Here is an 18,904-nt window from a genome sequence, read left to right as displayed (position 1 = left end):
TCTCTCCAATCCTATTCTTCATCTAATAAATGAAAGGATAGAAACTGCGAGTTAATCACCGAAAGTTTTTATTTAAGAAAACAAAAAAAACAAAAAATAGAAACCTTGTACTTTAGCAGGCCAACTTTCAAGCTGGGAATAAAAGGTAGGGAGCAATCCATATTGATTCTTCAATCGAAGAACCAAAAAATAATTTGAACCCATATTATATTTAAATTTTGTTGTAAATCAGTCGAGCTTCCATTATATCTTTTTATCGCGTCTTTATTCCTTGGTTATCTTTAAGGCTAATGGTTTCTTAAACTTGTACCGAATTTTAAAGCCGATATACAAATTTACATTATTTTCATTTGAACAGTTAAACTTACATATCCGTTAACTAATAAATCTATTTGATCGTTGACCATGCACATGTGGCAATGACAGAGATGATGTGGACAAAGTGTGTGCAAGTCACGAAAATTACGCGTGTGACTACAATAATTTTGATTTAAAAAAATCTAGAATAAAAAAAATACAAATTAAAAAGATAAAAAATAAACCAGGCCCACTTCCCCATCCCATTAAAATTCCCTTCACCCTAGTGTTCTTTTCCCCCATTGTCGTCCTCCCCCAAGAAATTTCTCAGACGCAAAGCCTAATCGAAGATGGAAAAGGAAAATAATCTACTTTTATATATTATGTCATGCGCACATGCGAAAGTTTTTACACATAAACAACCAAATTAAAACAACTAAGACTAACATCGCGATCGGGACCAAGCTGCTATGGAAACAAAAGTTTGTTTTCGTTGTTCCATTCAATGAAAGCTCTTATCTTCGTTTCAAAATATTTAAGGAACGTAATAACTTTTTACCCTACTCCTTAATATATAGGTGTTGCTGAATACCAATTGGATGAAAGTGAAAAAGAGAAAATTGCACATGATACCGATGGAAAATATAATATGATTGTGCAGATAGTGATGAGGATTCTAATGGCAAGCAATTCAGTAGCAAACGAAACTTGATTTAGAAATAAGAGAGAGAAAGAACACTGAAGAAAAGGAAAAAAAAAACAAAAAATTAAGGAAAGGAATGGAGGTGGGTGAACGGAGAAGAAGGGAGAGGTGGGTGAACATAGGGAAATGTCAGATTTTTTTCTCCCTTTCTTTTTTCCTTTTTTTTTTAATTTGTGACTTTTTTTTGCTTATTTAGTATTTAATAATAGGACCCACAAATAACACATGTCAAGTAATAAATAGTCTAGTATATGACGTGTTGTACATGTCAGCACAATTGATATACACGCACTACTGAATGTATTTATTTGTACTCGGTCGGTCAAGTTTGAGTGTTCAAATGGGAATAATGAAAGTTTGTATATCGATTTTAAAATCCGGTACAAGTTTAAGTGGCCAGAAAGCCATTACGCCTATCTTTAATTAACGTAATCTTTTTTTTCTTTCTCCGATATGATAAGAAATACTCTATATTAGCTTACTGTAGGTTCCAGAAAATATCGATTTTATTTTGGAAAGGGTAAAGAACAAATATATGCTTTCACATCAGAATTTAGATATTTCCATTATCATACTTCAAGTCCGTTATTTCTCTTTTTTATGCATCCCATGAAGCTTTAAAATGGCCTTCAAAATTCAAATCCTTGTAGCTATGCAAGAAATCGCCAATAAATAAACTTTATTCCCTGGAGTTGTGATATAATACTAAAACTTCACAAGCTACGTTTCGTTGGGAGGATAATTTCCGATAGTTTTTCTCTATAGCACTACAAAGGGAAACACAAAGGACGTAAGTAATAGTAGAGCAGAGATATGACTACAGTATTTCTTTTGTTCATCTTTTCTTTTCCCCTTTAAGAAGGTAAAAAGTGGAGGGGGTGAATTAGCTTTTCAAGGAAAAAAAACTCCCATTGCATCATACTTTTTTTAAAAGAAAAAAAAAATACTCGGAACAGAAGAACTTTGACTAAAGAATATTCACTAATTGTCTTTTTGCCAAGTAATGGCCATTCTACAGATGTTGTCAAGCAATTGGAAACTCCAAAATGAGGAACTAGCACTTGTGAGGAGGTTCCCTAATTGCTGAGTATACGTACATAAGACAGTTTACAACAGGTATGGCCAGATTGCAATTAGGTTTCCAATTAAATCACTGCAACCAAGTTATACAACAACATGATCAAGAACATACAGCCCTTAGAATGTGTATAGTTTTACTAGATGCAGAATGTTGGGACACTGGCTGGACGATAAACAAATGGTCTGACTGTGTGGGAATGCCCAGAAGGATGATTATAGCTGAACTTCACACCCGATTTTCCATCTAGTATATGTTTGCAGTGTTCACGGAAGCTGTTAATGGATCTCGCAAGGCATGCATCCCAACGATCACTCTCTGGCATTGTCTCTGCTACTCTGTAAATGCCCCTTGAGTTTGTGAATGCCTGATAATTTAGAACTTCCCCAGATTTAGTTATACAAAGAACAGCAACCTCAGCACCTGCAACAAGAAACAAGATGAACACCCTCAAGTAGTGACACCAAAATATGAATCTATTTGTGTATCTATAGCACATGGTTTTGTAACAGATAATGTTTTATTGATCGTTGACACAGCATCAATGCTCGAAATCACCTTAACCAGCAGAAAATTTAGCCGAGCAAACCTCAAAGTTGCATGTAAATCAGACATAATGCCAGACAATTTATGTCCCGAATTGTCCATTGTAAAGTACAAACAGTTGGTTTTTGGCCTTCTTTGCTCTTATAGTACTAATAAAAATTGTCCTGGAGATATCTCATCTCGAAAGAGAAAAAACAACACCAGAATCTTGAGAAGTAGAGGAGGAAAGGAAAAGCAAACTAACTTAATACCATTATAAGCTAATCTTAAGAAGGGGAGCCTTGGCATAACTGGTAAAGTTGCTGCCATGTGACCAAGATTTCACGACTTCGAGCCGTGGAAACAATCTCTTGCAGAAATGTAGGGTAAGACTGCGTACAATAGACCCCTGTGGTCTGGCCCTTCCCCGGACCCCGCACATAGTGGGAGCTTAGTGCACCGGGCTGCCCTTTTATAAGCTAATCTTAAAGTAGATAATGACAACTGAAAATACTTGGAATTTATCCTTTCCGCTGGGAAAGAGAAGTTTTGTTACTACCTCAAGTTTTGTGATCTTTAATTACTCCTTTAACCTGCCACTATACAAATCAGAGCACATTCTACACAACAAGCTCGAGGTGTTAACAGCAGCACCTAACTATAAAACCCTGCCCATGGAATGAAGTTTCTGGACAAAAAGAGTTTGAAGCAGCACAGCCCATGAATTCTTTTCCACCATGTTCCTGCAGCAGCTAAGTAAGAAGCAACCACGAAGACAATCCTGGTAGAAAACACATGCAACTGCTCAACATTGTATTCTATCACTCAAATGATCTGAGCTACATAAGATAGTCAATCAGCTATGCTGGAGACCAGCTATAAGTCTTTTCTAAAGTGAAATAGCACAGCTATGATAATACAAAAACGTTTCCAATGTATGTATCTGCACAACGATCTAGGATAATGTTCAGAATCTAGATGGTTAACGAGTAGGCTGAGCAGGTTATCCTTGAAACTGTAGATACTTCTGAGAGTCGACTGAGCAGGTTATCCTTGAAACTGTTTGTTAAATTAGATAATGTTCAGAATCTAGATGGTTAACGAGTAGGCTGAGCAGGTTATCCTTGAAACTGTAGATACTTCTGAGAGTCGGTTCGGCCATTCATGTATCCAAAAATATGTGATGTATCAAAATCTTTCAAGCTCTTATCTAATTTAATTATCACCCACCATTTGAGATTAAGGAAACCATAGATATCCAACTGATAGCCGAATAAGGTATTAACAAACATACAAGGATTAGAGCTCTACTAATGGGGTGTCACATCATACATTAAACAGAGGCTAGATGAAATTCTTTCTTTCATGCTTTCTTGAAGAATATTCTCCAAAAGTCATCAAATAGGTATTCCTTACTTCATATGACTCAGTTCAATATCATTATTCTCTAGTGCCCCCATCCTAAGAAAATGGAAAAAATCAGAGCACATAACTTAGCAAAGCCCATAACTAACAAAGAGTAGTTGACAAACCAAACAAGGGATAGCAGCCAGATGGAAGTACAGAAAGTAGCAAGAAAGGCTATAACAGAGACTTCGTATCCATCTTGTGTCTAGTAGAGCAATGACAATCATGTTATTTTTTATGGAAGAATATGTGGGTGACCTCCTATGCCACAAACCTCACCTCACCTGTTCATTACTAAAACTTAGGAATTTTTCAAGCAGCCAGATGGAAGTACAGAAAGTAGCAAGAAAGGCTATAACAGAGACTTCAATTTCACATTACAATTTGTGTTACTCTCCTAGTAGCGCGGGAAGAAACAGAGAGCTGCTTAGCCTATATTTCCATATTAAGCCTGCACCAGCGGGTAGATGGAAGCAGGGAAAGACAAAAGAAAAAATTCCCATTCGTGCTGCAGATAAAGAATCAGATATCAGATAGTACAAATACTTCAGACTTCAAAACTTACTGAAGCTAAAGTAAAATGAGTAATACTATTAAATTTCTCTCCAGTATGCTAGATATCCACCTCCCTTCAAATCTTCATATATTAGGATTCCAGAAGTTGAGTTCTCTAAAATTTGGCCTCGCTATTTACTAGCAAACAGCCCTATGAATCTTCAAACTTACCTTCTTTCTTTCTCTAATTTATTGGAGAATCCAATCCAATAAGACTCAACAAAATGTTTTCTTTCCACTAGCATACTCAATGCTACAGCCAACTCATTTTTAACTTCGTTCGCACAGTCTACCATGCACTTTAAGCTAAAAAGAAGGAAGTTGTCTCCTTCTACCGCCCACCACTCAAATATCACCCTCCACCCCCAAAACCCCCAAACAAAAAGACAAAAGGAAAAAGAAAGGCCTTCATTTCTCCACAAAGAGTTGTTCCACTCTCTGATTTCATTCTCTCTTCTTTTCTTTTTCTCTTTTTCTTTTAATTAATAAAGGCGTCTACTTCCTTACTTAAGATGGTGGCTACCAATTTTTTACCTAACTTGAAAGGTTGGCTCTGTAGTTCGTGAAAAAGGGGGAAACATCAAACATCCCTTACTATGAGAGCATTAAATCTCAACCCGACCAATCTTTCTGATTCTACCACTAGGTCAGGGTCAGCATAGTCATGAACAATCATTTAAATAATTAAAGCATGAATAAAAATTTAAATACACTGCAAATAGCACTAACTATGACCCAAGTAAGGCCAATCATCTCAGGTAAGAACTTAGCCGCGTCGGGTGTTTATACCCGACCAATACACAAATGACACATGTCACTTTATCTAACTAAAATTGCTAGTACTTAACTATAGTTAAGTACCATATATTTTGCACATAACCTTAATTAATTATTAATATAAAAATACCTAACATCTTGCTATTCCACTTTATGTTCTAAACGGAAACGTCAAGTACATCGACAGTACTGTTTTCTACTAATGATGAATATGTGTGGCCTTTTATTTTGATATGCTATGACCACACAAAAGATAAGTGGCTTTAGTTTGTGAAAACAGAAGACATGTATATTCTTTCTTCAAGTCACTATTTCAGTCTAAGATCCTCCAGATTTATGATCATCCTTAGCAAGATCGACAGTACTTTCTGTGCCACAAACCACATACCAAAGGCCCACATTTTTTTCTTCTGATCTAAGTATCATTAGCAGTATAAATATTTAAACCTTCAGAAAGGTTCTTGCCTTTGCATAGCCGCAGTGTAACACATCAAAAAGATTAAACTCATACGAAAGAGCTTGACAAAATTAAACTTGGCTTGCATAATTACACTTTAACTAATCACAAAATGATTATCAAACTTAATCTTGAAAAGAAATATTAAATTTATGTTTTAACGACTTCTCTTTTAAGACAATAAAAGCCTAGGTGAGATTACAAACTGAACTGAAGCTTAGGAGATAACAAACTGAAAAATACCTAAAAAGTTGTTTCCCCATTACACTCTCGGTTGAGTTTTTGGTGCAGAAGGAGAAAAAGACGAATGCACTGCAAACCCTAAAACCATCAAATGTTCCGTTATTATGAGCTTGCTTCTTTTTTTGATTTCTTCATATATTAAAATACGAGTCCTAATAGATCTTAATTAGTTTATCTTGTATGGTTAACTTAACTCAAATCATCCAGAAAGTACTCAAAAAGATATTAATCAAAGATGAACTAATAAAAGCAAACCAGCAGAACACAAGCCCATTACGGAATTTCAGTACTGGATAAGAGTAACACATGAATAGGGGTAAAAAAACGAAAATTAGTAAAGAAAATGGACCTTCTAAAACATGATCTTCAGGACCAATTGAAGAGTCAGCGCACACATCACAAACAACTCTGCCATGGATTTCACCAGTCCATGCTCTTACTCCGTGTATTACTATCATAGTCGTGTAAAGTAGAGTCAATATATTCCTCCACTTTGACTCCATCGCTTAGCTTACTGATTTGATTCCTTCCTTTGAAGCTCATCATATACGGAGTTGGTGTTGGGTGCGGAAGGGACCTCTTTGGGCGACCCGAACCCGGTTTAGCAATATTCCTTTAATATACCTTTCAAAAATCAAGTAGCCCAATAAACACAACAAATCAACCCATAAAAGTCCACCTAACAACTCATAAACCCGCAAAAAGATTGACCCAATCCGCCTGAAACTCCTCACAAGTAACAAAAGATAACCCCGGGATCTGTTATAAATATATTATATTATGGATGTTCATTTAGTACTCCGTTGTAAATAAGCTTCCTGAAGAAGCTTATCCATATGGGACTCCACCGTAAATATGTTTATCTATTTAGTACTATATTGGAAATAAGCTTCCTGAAGAAGCTTATCACTTCGGTACCCGGTTATGGATAAACATTACCCCCAGTAGAAGTTTATCCATATCGGGTATAATAAGCTTATCTTTTCAGTACCCAGTTATGGATAAACATTACCCTCGGTAGAAGATTATCCATATCTGGTACAGCAGCAGCTTACACAGCAGCTTGTAGCAGCTTACAAAGCAGCTTATAGTAGCTTACACTGCAGCTTGTAGTAGCAGCTTACAGAGTAGCTTCCTTTCTTCTATAAATAGAAGAGATTTCAGTTCATTATGTACATCAGTTTGAGTTCGAATAATATATTAGTTTCTCTCTATACTTGTCTTTACTTTATAGTCTTTATTTCATAACACGTTATCAGCACGAAGCTCTACCATCTCGAGCAAATATTTTGAAAGTATTTGAGGTAAGAACTTTCTTTTCCTAAATAATGTCAAATCTTTCTAAACTTGAATTTGTAGCCCTGGATATATCAGGCAAAAGCTACATGTCTTGGGTGCTTGATGCTGAAATTCATCTTGATGCGATGGGTCTGGCAGACACCATCATGGATAATAATCAGGCATCGAACCAAGACCGTGCCAAAGCAATGATATTCCTACGCCATCACCTTGATGAGGGCCTGAAAATGGAATATCTCACTATTAAAGATCCAGTCATATTGTGGAATAATTTGAAAGATAGATATGACCACCTGAAGATGGTCGTTCTTCCACAGGCACGTTATGATTGGACTCATCTAAGGCTACAAGATTTTAAATCTATCAATGAGTATAATTCTGCTATGTTCAGAATTATTTCCCAATTAAAATTATGTGGTGATAATATTACTGATCATGATATGTTGGAGAAAACTTTCACCACTTTTCATGCCTCGAATATGCTCCTGCAGCAGCAATATCGAGAGATGGGATTTAAAAAGTATTCTGAACTTATCTCACATCGTCTTATAGCAGGGCAACATAATGGGCTATTAATGAAAAATCATGAAAGTCGACCTATTGGTTCTTGTCCATTCCCTGAAGTGAATGAGACGAACTTCCACCAAGCTAAACGTGGAAGAGGTCGTGCCCCAGTCGTGGTCATGGCCGTGGTCGGGGAAGAAACTCCAATCATGGTAATAATAATGCACCAAAGAAGTCTCCTCACCACCAGCAGTGGAAAAGGAAGGAACAAAAGCATGAAGCGGTGCAAGCGCCAAATGTAGAAAATGCATGCTATAGATGTGGAGGAAAAGGGCACTGGTCACGTACTTGTCGTACGCCAAAGCACCTGGTTGAGCTTTATCAAGCCTCCCTGAAGAAGACAGAGAAAAATGCTGAAGCAAATTTTATTTCTGAAGATAATTTAAACTTCATGCATTTGGATGTAGCTGATTACTTTGCACTCCCAGAAGGAGAAATAAGTCATGTAATCGATAGTGAATCTGTAGAAATGTAAATATTTTAATTTTTGTTGTTTGTAATAGATAGTATGGTTATGTAATTGTTGTACATAAATAAAAGTTATGCTTTGATAATGATGTTTACTATAATATATTTTAATTATGTTATTTTGAAGAATATGGATAACCCTCAAATTATGTTTGGATCAAAGACAAATAATGAAGATATGTGTGTTATTGATAGTGGAACAACTCATGCCATATTCAACGATCAGAAATACTTTTCTTATTTGCATAAGGAAAAAACAAATGTTTCAACAATTTCTGGTAATATAAGTTTGATTGAAGGCTCCGGAAGAGCTATAATATTTCTGTGTAAGGGAACAAAACTTATTATAGACAATGCATTGTTCTCCTCCAAGTCCCGAAGAAACTTGTTGAGTTTTATAGATATCCGCCGAAATGGGTATCATGTAGAGACAATAGATGAAATGAACAAGGAATATCTTTGTATTACAAAGAATATTTCTGGCCAGAAATGCATTGTAGAAAAGTTACCAACTTTATCTTCTGGCTTATACTATTCAAAAATTAGTACAATTAAAGCACACTCTATAGTAAACCAGAAGTTTACGGATTCAAATACTTTTGTGCTTTGGCATGGCCGTTTGGGCCATCCCGAATCAATAATGATGAGACGAATTACTGAAAATTCGAGTGGGCATCCATTAAAGAACTTGAAGATTCTTACAAATGACGAATTTTCTTGTGATACTTGTTATCAAGGAAAAATGATCACTAGACCATCACCGATGAAGGTTGGTATTGAATCCCCTGCCTTTTTAGAGCGTATACATGGGGATATATGTGGACCTATTCACCCACCAAGTGGGTTGTTTAGATATTTTATGGTCCTAATAGGTGCATCTTCAAGATCGTCTCATATGTGCCTACTATCATCTCGCAACCTGGCATTTGCAAAGCTATTAGCCCAAATAATTCGATTAAGGGCACAATTCCCAGATTATCCTATAAAGGTCATTCGCCTTGATAATGCTGGAGAATTCTCATCTCAAGCTTTTGATGATTATTGTCTATCAGTTGGGATAAAAGTTGAATATCCTGTAGCTTATGTTCATACTCAAAATGGCCTTGCAGAGCCATTTATTAAACGCCTGCAATTGATAGCAAGACCACTACTTATGAAAACAAAATTGCCCACTACTGTTTGTGGCCATGCTATCTTGCATGCAGCATCACTTATCCGTCTCAGACCGACACATTATAATAAATATTCTCCGTCACAATTAGTTTTTGGTCATGAACCAAATATTGCCCATCTACGAATTTTCGGATGTGCTGTATATGTGCCAGTAGCACCATCACAACGTAGTAAGATGGGACCACAGAGAAGGATAGGAATATATGTTGGGTTTGAATCACCCTCTATTATTCGCTATCTTGAACCATTGACAGGAGATTTATTTACTGCACGATTTGCAGATTGTCGGTTTGATGAAACAAATTTCCCACAATTAGGGGGAGAGAAAAAGGAAATCAAAAGAGAAATTGTGTGGAAAGTTTTATCATTATCTCACTTTGATCCCCGTACCCCTATATGTAATCAGGAGGTCCATAAGATCATCCATTTACAGAATATAGCAAATCAAATGCCAGACGCATTTACTGATTTGAAAAGGATAACTAAGTCACATATCCCAGCAGAGAATGTGCTTATCCGATTGATGTCCCAGTAGGACTATCTACTAGCATGAGAGCTAGTGAACCTAAAGCACTCCTGAAGCGTGGTAGGCCTTTGGGTTCTAAAGATCGAAATCCTCAAAAAAGAAAATCGACAAATGATCAAAACGATACTATGAAGGGATCTCCTGAAGAGACCCAAAATCTGATTAGTTCTGAGATTCCTGAAGAAATCAATGAACCCGAAGCTCATGTGAGTGAGGAACTTTTAATAAGTTCGAACGGTGATGGGATTAATTTAAATCGATTTGAAATAGTGGTGGATAATATTTTTGCATATAATGTTGCACTTAATATTATGCAAGATAGTGAGGATCTTGAACCTCGATCTGTCGAAGAATGTCGACAAAGATCTGATTGGCCAAAATGGCAAGAGGCAATTCAATCGGAATTGAAGTCACTTGCTAAAAGAGAGGTCTTTGGACCAGTAGTCCAAACACCTGCTAGTATAAAATCAGTTGGTCATAAATGGGTTTTTGTGCGGAAAAGGAATGATAAAAATGAAGTTGAAAGATACAAAGCTCGCCTTGTTGCACAAGGATTCTCACAACGACCTGGAGTCGATTTTGATGAAACATATTCACCTGTTATGGATGCCATAACATTTCGATATCTCATCAGTTTAGCACTACATGAAAAGCTTGAAATACATCTAATGGATGTAGTTACAGCTTATCTATACGGTTCACTTGATAATGAAATTTATATGAAAATTCCTGAAGGATTTAAAATGTCTGAAGCAAAATCTCAGGAAATGTATTCAATCAGATTACAAAGATCTTTGTACGGTTTAAAGTAATTTGGGCGCATGTGGTATAATCGCCTTAGTGAATATTTGCTGAAAGAAGGTTACATAAATAATGTTATTTGTCCATGTATTTTTATAAAGAAAATGGCATCAGAATTTGTTATACTTGCTGTTTATATTGATGACATAAATCTTGTTGGAACTCCAGAAGAGCTCCAAAAGGCAATTGAATATCTTAAGAAAGAATTTGAGATGAAAGATCTTGGAAAGACAAAACTTTGTCTTGGTCTGCAAATTGAACATTTAGCAGACGAGATCTTTATCCATCAATCTGTCTATACAGAAAGGGTCTTAAAACGCTTTTACATGGACAAAGCGCACTCGTTGAATACACCAATGGTTGTTCGATCACTTGAAGTGAATAAGGATTTGTTTCGACCTCCAAAAGAGGACGAGGAACTCCTTGGTCCCGAAGTACCCTATCTCAGTGCAATTGGTGCACTAATGTATCTTGCTAATGCTACAAGGCCTGACATAGCATTTTCTGTTAATTTACTAGCAAGATATAGTTCTTCTCCTACACGGAGACATTGGAACGGGATTAAGCATATATTGCGATATTTAAAGGGAACTCTTGATATGGGTTTGTTTTATGCTAACAAAGATAGTGCAGACCTCGTTGGTTATGCAGATGCAGGTTATTTATCTGATCCCCATACAGCTCGATCTCAAACCGGCTACGTATTTACATATGGAGGTACTATCATATCTTGGCGCTCCACAAAGCAATCTATTGTTGCTACTTCTTCAAATCACGCTGAGATAATAGCTATTCATGAAGCAAGTAGGGAATGCGTATGGTTGAGATTAATAATTCATTTTATTCGAGAAAAATGTGGTTTGGAATGTGAAAAAAGACCCACAATTTTATACGAAGACAATGTTGCATGCATAGCTCAATTGAAGGGAGGATTTATAAAAGGAGATAGAACGAAGCACATTTCACCAAAATTATTCTACACACACGATCTTCAGAAAAATGGTGACATTGATGTGCAACAAATCCGTTCAAGTAATAATCCAGCAGATTTATTCACTAAATCTTTGCCAACTTCAACTTTTGAGAAGATGGTATACAAAATTGGAATGCGGAGACTCAAATATTTGAAACAGGGTTTTCATCAGGGGGAGTAAAATACGCGATGCACTCTTTTTCCCTTACTAAGGTTTTTTCCCATGGGGTTTTCCTTATAAGGTTTTTAATGAGGCACCTAACAATGCGTATTACTAAATATGTGTACTCTTTTTCCTTCACTAGAATTTTTTTCCCACGTGATTTTTCCTAGTAAGGTTTTAATGAGACACATTATCTTTTAATGAACATCCAAGGGGGAGTGTTATAAATATATTATATTATGGATGTTCATTTAGTACTCCATTGTAAATAAGCTTCCTGAAGAAGCTTATCCATATGGGACTCCACCGTAAATATGTTTATCTATTTAGTACTATATTGGAAATAAGCTTTCTGAAGAAACTTATCACTTCGGTACCCGGTTATGGTAAACATTACCCCCGGTAGAAGATTATCCATACCGAATATAATAAGCTTATCCATTCAGTACTCTGTTATGGATAAATATTGATCTCAGTAGAAGATTATCCATATCTGGTACAGCAGCAGCTTACACAGCAGCTTGTAGCAGCTTACAAAGCAGCTTATAGTAGCTTACACTGCAGCTTGTAGTAGCAGCTTACAGAGTAGCTTCCTTTCTTCTATAAATAGAAGAGATTTCAGTTCATTATGTACATCAGTTTGAGTTCGAATAATATATTAGTTTCTCTCTATACTTGTCTTTACTTTATAGTCTTTGTTTTATAACAGGATCTATATTCTGTACCTTTTATTTGAACTTTCTTCCTAAAATCCGGAACACACAAAAAATTCCAAGGTTGTATTTGAGATTATTTAACTGAGCATAACATCAATTTGCAGGACAAGTAAGGTAAACATAGCCACTTTTCGGACTGGTCATTCAAAAATAGTCAGCGTTTATCAAGTCAATGAAAAATAGCCACTATTTTGCTGCAACAGAGACCGGTCCAGCATAATATTATGGAGACTGGAGCACCGATACTCCAAACTCTAGTATATTATGTTGGACTCAGAGGCGGACCCAGGATTGGAGCGCCGGGGGCACCACTACCTTTAAATATGTCAATTACCAGCGGCGATGTTTGACATGTTAATTCTTTGAAAACTTACTGATTATAATATCGAAAATACAAATTCAATATTTACTAACATAAATAATTTGGCACATATATAACATTATCCGCTCATACTTGAATTCGTAGTTTTATATATGCAAACCATGCAAAGTTTGAACTTTAATGTGTAAATTCTTGTATATAATATCCCAATGTCTAGCTAATTAGATGTTAATTAGTTAAATATTTAGGTATCACTAATTAGAATAAGAAAGTATGTATCTGATATAGAAAATAATATGTTTTATTTCCTCCTAGATGTATAGGAGATAAAACTTTTAAAAAAAGAGAAAGTTCCAAGCAAGGGAGAATTTGAAAATGAATAAAATAAGTTAATACCAAATTAATTCAAAAAATATAAAAGAAAAAAATAAACCAATTGCCTACTAATTAAGGGAGCAGTAGTAAAGTAACAAAAAGGAGTAGTAATTATTGTTGACTTAAAGAAAAAGTAACCAAAAAAGAAAAGAAACAAAAAAGACAAATGATTTGCAAATGGGGTTCGATCTCAGGTATCCAGGTGCAGGAAGGAAAACACATTGGCCGCTAATACCAATCAGTCTGCGCAACTTTCAATGTATAAGGGGCCAAGGAAAATATATGAGGGGAATCAATATATATATAAATATATATAATAGATATATACAAGATTTTTGGAGACTGGAGCATCGGTGCTCCAAACTCCAGTATATTATGCTGGACCGGTATACTTGCTGGAACTCCAGTATATTATGCTGGAGTTCTAGTGTACTTATACTGGAACTCCATCATATTATGCTAGAGTTCCAGCATACTTATCCTGGAACTCCAGTATATTATGCTGGAGTTCTAGTATACTTATGCTGGAACTCCAGTATAATATGTTGGAGTTCAAGTATACTTATGCTGGAACTCCAGCATAATATACTGGCGTATTTTCAGGTTTTGAACAGTGTTTTTGCTCAGATTTATCTTTACATGAAAAGTGGCTAAATTTCGATTACTTTTGAAACTGGGCTATTTTTGAACGATCAGTTGTAAATCTGGCTATTTTTGAATTTCATCCATTAGCTTTTCTAAATTTATATGATGTGACTTTCGTGTGATCAGAGGCGGATTCATGGATTCGAAATTTTCTGAACCCCTCAATTCGTTCCATTTTCTAGATTTCAAACATATCATTTCTACCTATATCTGATATATGTGCCAAAGATAATGGTTGAATTGAACCCACTCTGTTATACTATAACCCGCCCTTACATGCAAAAATAATCTATTCTTACTAAGGTGTTTAAGGGGTGGGTTGAGAGGGGCTGAACAAAAAAAACAGTTCATCCGTTAATGGACCGGGTTGGTTAGTGGGCTGGGATAACGGGCTGGTGGCGGATTGAATTTTTTTGGGTTATTTTGGGCCCATCCAGGTTCGAGTTTAACGGGTTCGTGCGGGCCGAGCTAATATATATATATATAAATTAAATTTTGTTTTTCTTATTTAATGTTATTGATACTTAAGTGTTTGCAAACTTTTAAGGCTTAGAATTAAATTTTGAAGTTTAAACTTTACAATTTGAAATTTGAAATTTGAAATTTAAAATTTTAAAATTAAAATTAGAAAGTAAGTGGCTACAAAAAATTATTTAATAAGACCAATAGGCAATATGTAAGGAACAAACTCTGAAGGCTTTCATTTTATATTTTTAATACTTCAAATTAATTTGCAAGTTCTTTTTTGATTTTTTTATTTTTGAACTTGCAAATTAAAAATTTATAAAAAAATAAGAAATAGTATATCACATGCTTTGCATCATTTTTGTAAGTTCTTCCATGTCAACATGAGGTTCTTGGTTTCCGGCATTGGTTGAATCAGAACCATAAACCATTATATCTCCAATTTCTTGGTCCTCCGCTTCGTCTATCTCGGCACACCCTTGATTTCGCCGTTCTAATCTTATCCAATCTCTGAACCACACTAGAATTTCCAAAGCATTTATGCCCAATGAATAATGAGTATCTCCTAGTTGTTGCATGCCTTGCTTGGCTAAATGCACTCTCTGATGCGACTGTTGAAATCGGCACATTTAGCACGTCTCGAGTCATGGCCGAAAGAATAGGAAATTGATTTGAGTTGCTCTTCCACTAATCCAGCGGTAGAAAATCCTTTGTGAGGGGCTCTAGTGACTTTTGTAAGTCGAATTGGAGTTCATCAATATTCCTGTTTCTGGTTTGTTGATGCTCTCCTAGTGTAAACCAAATCAAATAATCTTGAACACCAACATCATCATCCAAAGTTGTTCCAAATGTTGAAGTATTACTTGAAGGAATATTTTCATCTACAACCGAAGAAGCATCAACAATGTTAGCATAATGATTATATAAAGTTTGTAAATGTTTGTGTAGATCAGAAATAAAAGTTTCAACATCAGGAGTTTCAGTTGGTCCAATATCCATATAAGTATATAAAGCACTGATTAATTGGCGACACTTTATCATTTTGATAGTAAGGTTTAAAATAACACCAATTAGGTAAATATGGGGAATTGGGTAGAAATATTTTTTAAACTTATCTAGCATAGATTCAGCAATAGAAGTATATCCTTCTTTCTTCTTCAAATTATGTAGTAAAAGAGAAAATTCAGCAATATGAACTAAACCATTTACAATAGTAAGATAATAAGCTCCAGAAAACTCAAGTGTAGTCACATAAATTTTTGTAAAAATTGTACAACATCTTCAATGACATTCCAAGTTCTAGATGTTAACAAACGGCTAGGATCGGTACAATGAGAATTAGCAACTTCAGTTATAGGCATTCTATATTTGTAACAACATCTTAAGAATAAATAAGTATAATTTTACCTAGTAACTATTTCTTCGGGCATGAGTATTGATTTTAATCCATAGTGTACACATTTTTCCTTAAATGCATTTAATCTAGGACTTCTATTATTTTCTTGAATTACACCAACAGCTCTCCTAACTAAATGATTTCATCTCTAAATAATTCAAGGCCAATCAAGTTATGAATATGATGCACATCTAACATGAAATATTTCACGGAGTGGTGGGTGTAGATGCAATTTTAATATTGTAATAGCAGCATTGTTGTTAGAAGCATTATCAAATGACATATACAAAACTTTTTCTGCAAGATTATAAAATATAGCAACTTCATGCATAGTATTACTTATAAATGCACTAATATGACTTTGATCTTCATCATATTTAAAAGCAATAATACGTTTTTGCATACAAAAATTATCATCTATCTAATGGCATGTACAGTCAAATAATCATTTTCATTTATATCACGACCAATATCAGAAGTAAGAGAAATTCTACAAGAAAGACTGGCGAACAAATAACGTATATATGTTTGATATTGTCCAAAAAGCCTAAAGATATCAGCTCTGCAAGTACTTCTAGGAATACCTTTAAACAAAGGGTTATAAATTCTTTGAATACAAGTAACAAGATACGGTGAAGAAGCAAAACTAAAAGGTAAACAACCTAAAACAATTATTTTAGCTAATTCTTCCCGATCTTTCTTAATATCGTATTTACCCATTAACCCCCCAGTACTCGGGTTAAATTTGTGTTGCCCATCTTCCCCATCTACTCCCCAATCAAGAGGGTGGAGCTCTACCATATGCGTACGAAGTTGACCCGTTCCCCCTCCCTTACCGGGCTCATGTTTATAAAGTTCATTACAATTCTACATTTTACATAATTTTTTTTGATCTTCTAGTCTTTCAAAAAATTCTAACACTTACTTCTTAATCTTCGATTCTTCTTAATAGGGAGGGGAGGCTTACTTGTTCTACCCCTAGTATTTTGAGTTTGACTAGCATTACCAGGTGTAGTTGATGGTATTTCAAGATTATCGGGTGATTGAATATCATCTAAAATATCATCTAAATCATCATCTACACCATAATTTTCTTGCATTCGCTCATAATCTACATTTAAATTTTCAGGTGAACTTTCAGAAATATGTAAAGCTACTAGAAGAACCAATACCACCTCTTGATCTTTTAGAAGTTTTCTTACTACCACCTCTACTAGTGTACGCTTTTTTGGATGCTCTAAGTAAATCCATTATGTAAATTAAATTAATAATTCTAAATAATAAAATTAGTGTACACCAAAGAAGAGAAAGAGATGGAATGAGTGTACTGGGATTCTGGATGCCGCACTAATTTTGATATCAAAAATCAAACTTCAATTGATAGACCGAAACTTGATAGTTGATACTTGATAACACACTTCACTTGAATACTTGATATTTGATAATAATAATAATAATAATTTTGTAATGGCTAAACTAAATATTTGATGAAACTTGAAATAATAAGTAATTGAGAATTTAAGAACAATAATCAATAATATCAAGAGAGAATTAGAGTAGTAAGAGAGTGAATTGTGAGAAAAAATGAAGAAGAAGGGGGGCTATTTATAGATTTTAAAAGGTTAAAAATGTAATTTTTCAATTATTAGGGGTGGGAGGGCTATATTTTTAATGGGGAGGCCGAAATGGCCATTTTTGCAAAATCTAGCCGTTCCCCAATGGTCATTTCTCAATTTGACTGTTGGCAACGGTCCGCAAAATTAAAAAAATAAATTATAACGGATACTGGGCTGAACCGGGCTGCAGCCCTTTAACAACCCGTTAACAGGTTAGCGGACTTAGCGGGTTCCAGTGTATCGGTATCCAAAATGTGTTCGTCTAAAACCCGCCCCCGCCCAACCCGTCTTAGCCCGCCCTAATATGCTACAGTAACGAGCTGAACCGGGCTGACCCGGGCTGAAGCGGGTTGAAAATGGGTCAACCCGGCCCGATTAACAGGTCTAAGATTTCTTACTGTCTATATATGATTTTTATGTAATCGTTGTAAATCCTGCATGAATATATCATATCGTGAAATAATACTGATTTAGCAGCTAAAGGACGAAATTTACCCAGCTACCTCTATCTAGGAATATGATTCCTATTTCAGTTTATTAAAATTATTAGACCTTACGTACTTATTAGATTGACTAGTTTCTGGATACATGCGTTGCACGTGTACCCAAAGTATTTTTATAAAATATAATAAATCTAAATTACATACGTATTGATCATACTATTAGCAATTATTATACATATTAAAATTTAACAGCTCATTTGAGTGAAAATACATGTTATTTAAGTGACCATATGTCAAATTCAAAATCTTTGAATAACCTTCTTTATATGAAAAGATGAACAATTATATTGACTTAGTTATTATTTATAATCACATTATTTTAGTTTATGAGGTAAAAATATGTCACTTGGTCTTGACTTACCTAACATTTCCTCACATATAATATTTTTTGTGTATATTTAATTATATTATTTTGGTTGGATTTTTTCGTTATTGCGTAGCTACAATATCAAATTGCTCATTTGTTATTCTCCGGCCCTTTTAATGATCGTCTTAGATTGTAGCTACAATATCAAATTGCCCATTTTTTATTCTACGTCCCTTTTTATGATCTTCTTAGTTTTTTATGTGTGTAGTTGAGAGGAAAAGTTGGTTATAAGATTATGTTATTATCTCAGAAGCAAGAAAACTAAAGCAAAACATAAATTTTATAAATTAGTATTACAAATTTCAACAAGAAAGACCATACATGAGAAGGTTATAATGACAAGAGATTCGAATTTAAAAAGTACCGTTGATATCAAATTAACTATAAGATAATCAGATGTATATGACGAGATTTTTTTTGCAATACCAACTACACAGTCAAACAAGAAATTATCCAGAAAAAAGAATTTCAAAAGTTGAGCCAAAGAATA

General features: G+C 34.9%; 1 protein-coding gene across 1 annotated transcript; it reads right to left on the bottom strand.

Annotated features, from left to right (window-relative positions):
- Positions 1 to 1,962: 1,962 nt before the first annotated feature.
- Positions 1,963 to 6,654, bottom strand: LOC107818499 (uncharacterized). Its single transcript, XM_016644521.2, has 2 exons — positions 6,392 to 6,654; positions 1,963 to 2,501 (listed from the first exon to the last, which is right to left on the bottom strand). The coding sequence occupies exons 1-2, from the start codon at positions 6,543 to 6,545 to the stop codon at positions 2,218 to 2,220; spliced, it is 438 nt and encodes a 145-aa protein (XP_016500007.1). The 5' UTR covers positions 6,546 to 6,654; the 3' UTR covers positions 1,963 to 2,217.
- Between the last annotated feature and the right edge of the window lie 12,250 nt (positions 6,655 to 18,904).

The sequence above is a fragment of the Nicotiana tabacum genome, chromosome 10 (assembly GCF_000715075.1).
Source record: "Nicotiana tabacum cultivar K326 chromosome 10, ASM71507v2, whole genome shotgun sequence".
NCBI lineage: Eukaryota > Viridiplantae > Streptophyta > Magnoliopsida > Solanales > Solanaceae > Nicotiana > Nicotiana tabacum.
The sequence above is the reverse complement of the archived record's forward strand: the minus strand, read 5'-3'. Positions and strand labels throughout refer to the sequence as shown.

Bases quoted from the DNA above. Each gene is read 5' to 3' on its own strand.
- LOC107818499 (XM_016644521.2), bottom strand. From the start codon at position 6,545: ATGGAGTCAAAGTGGAGGAATATATTGACTCTACTTTACACGACTATG. The intron at 2,502-6,391 runs GTCCATTTTCTT...TTCTTGTTGCAG, and splicing joins TGAAGATCATGTTTTAGAAG to GTGCTGAGGTTGCTGTTCTT.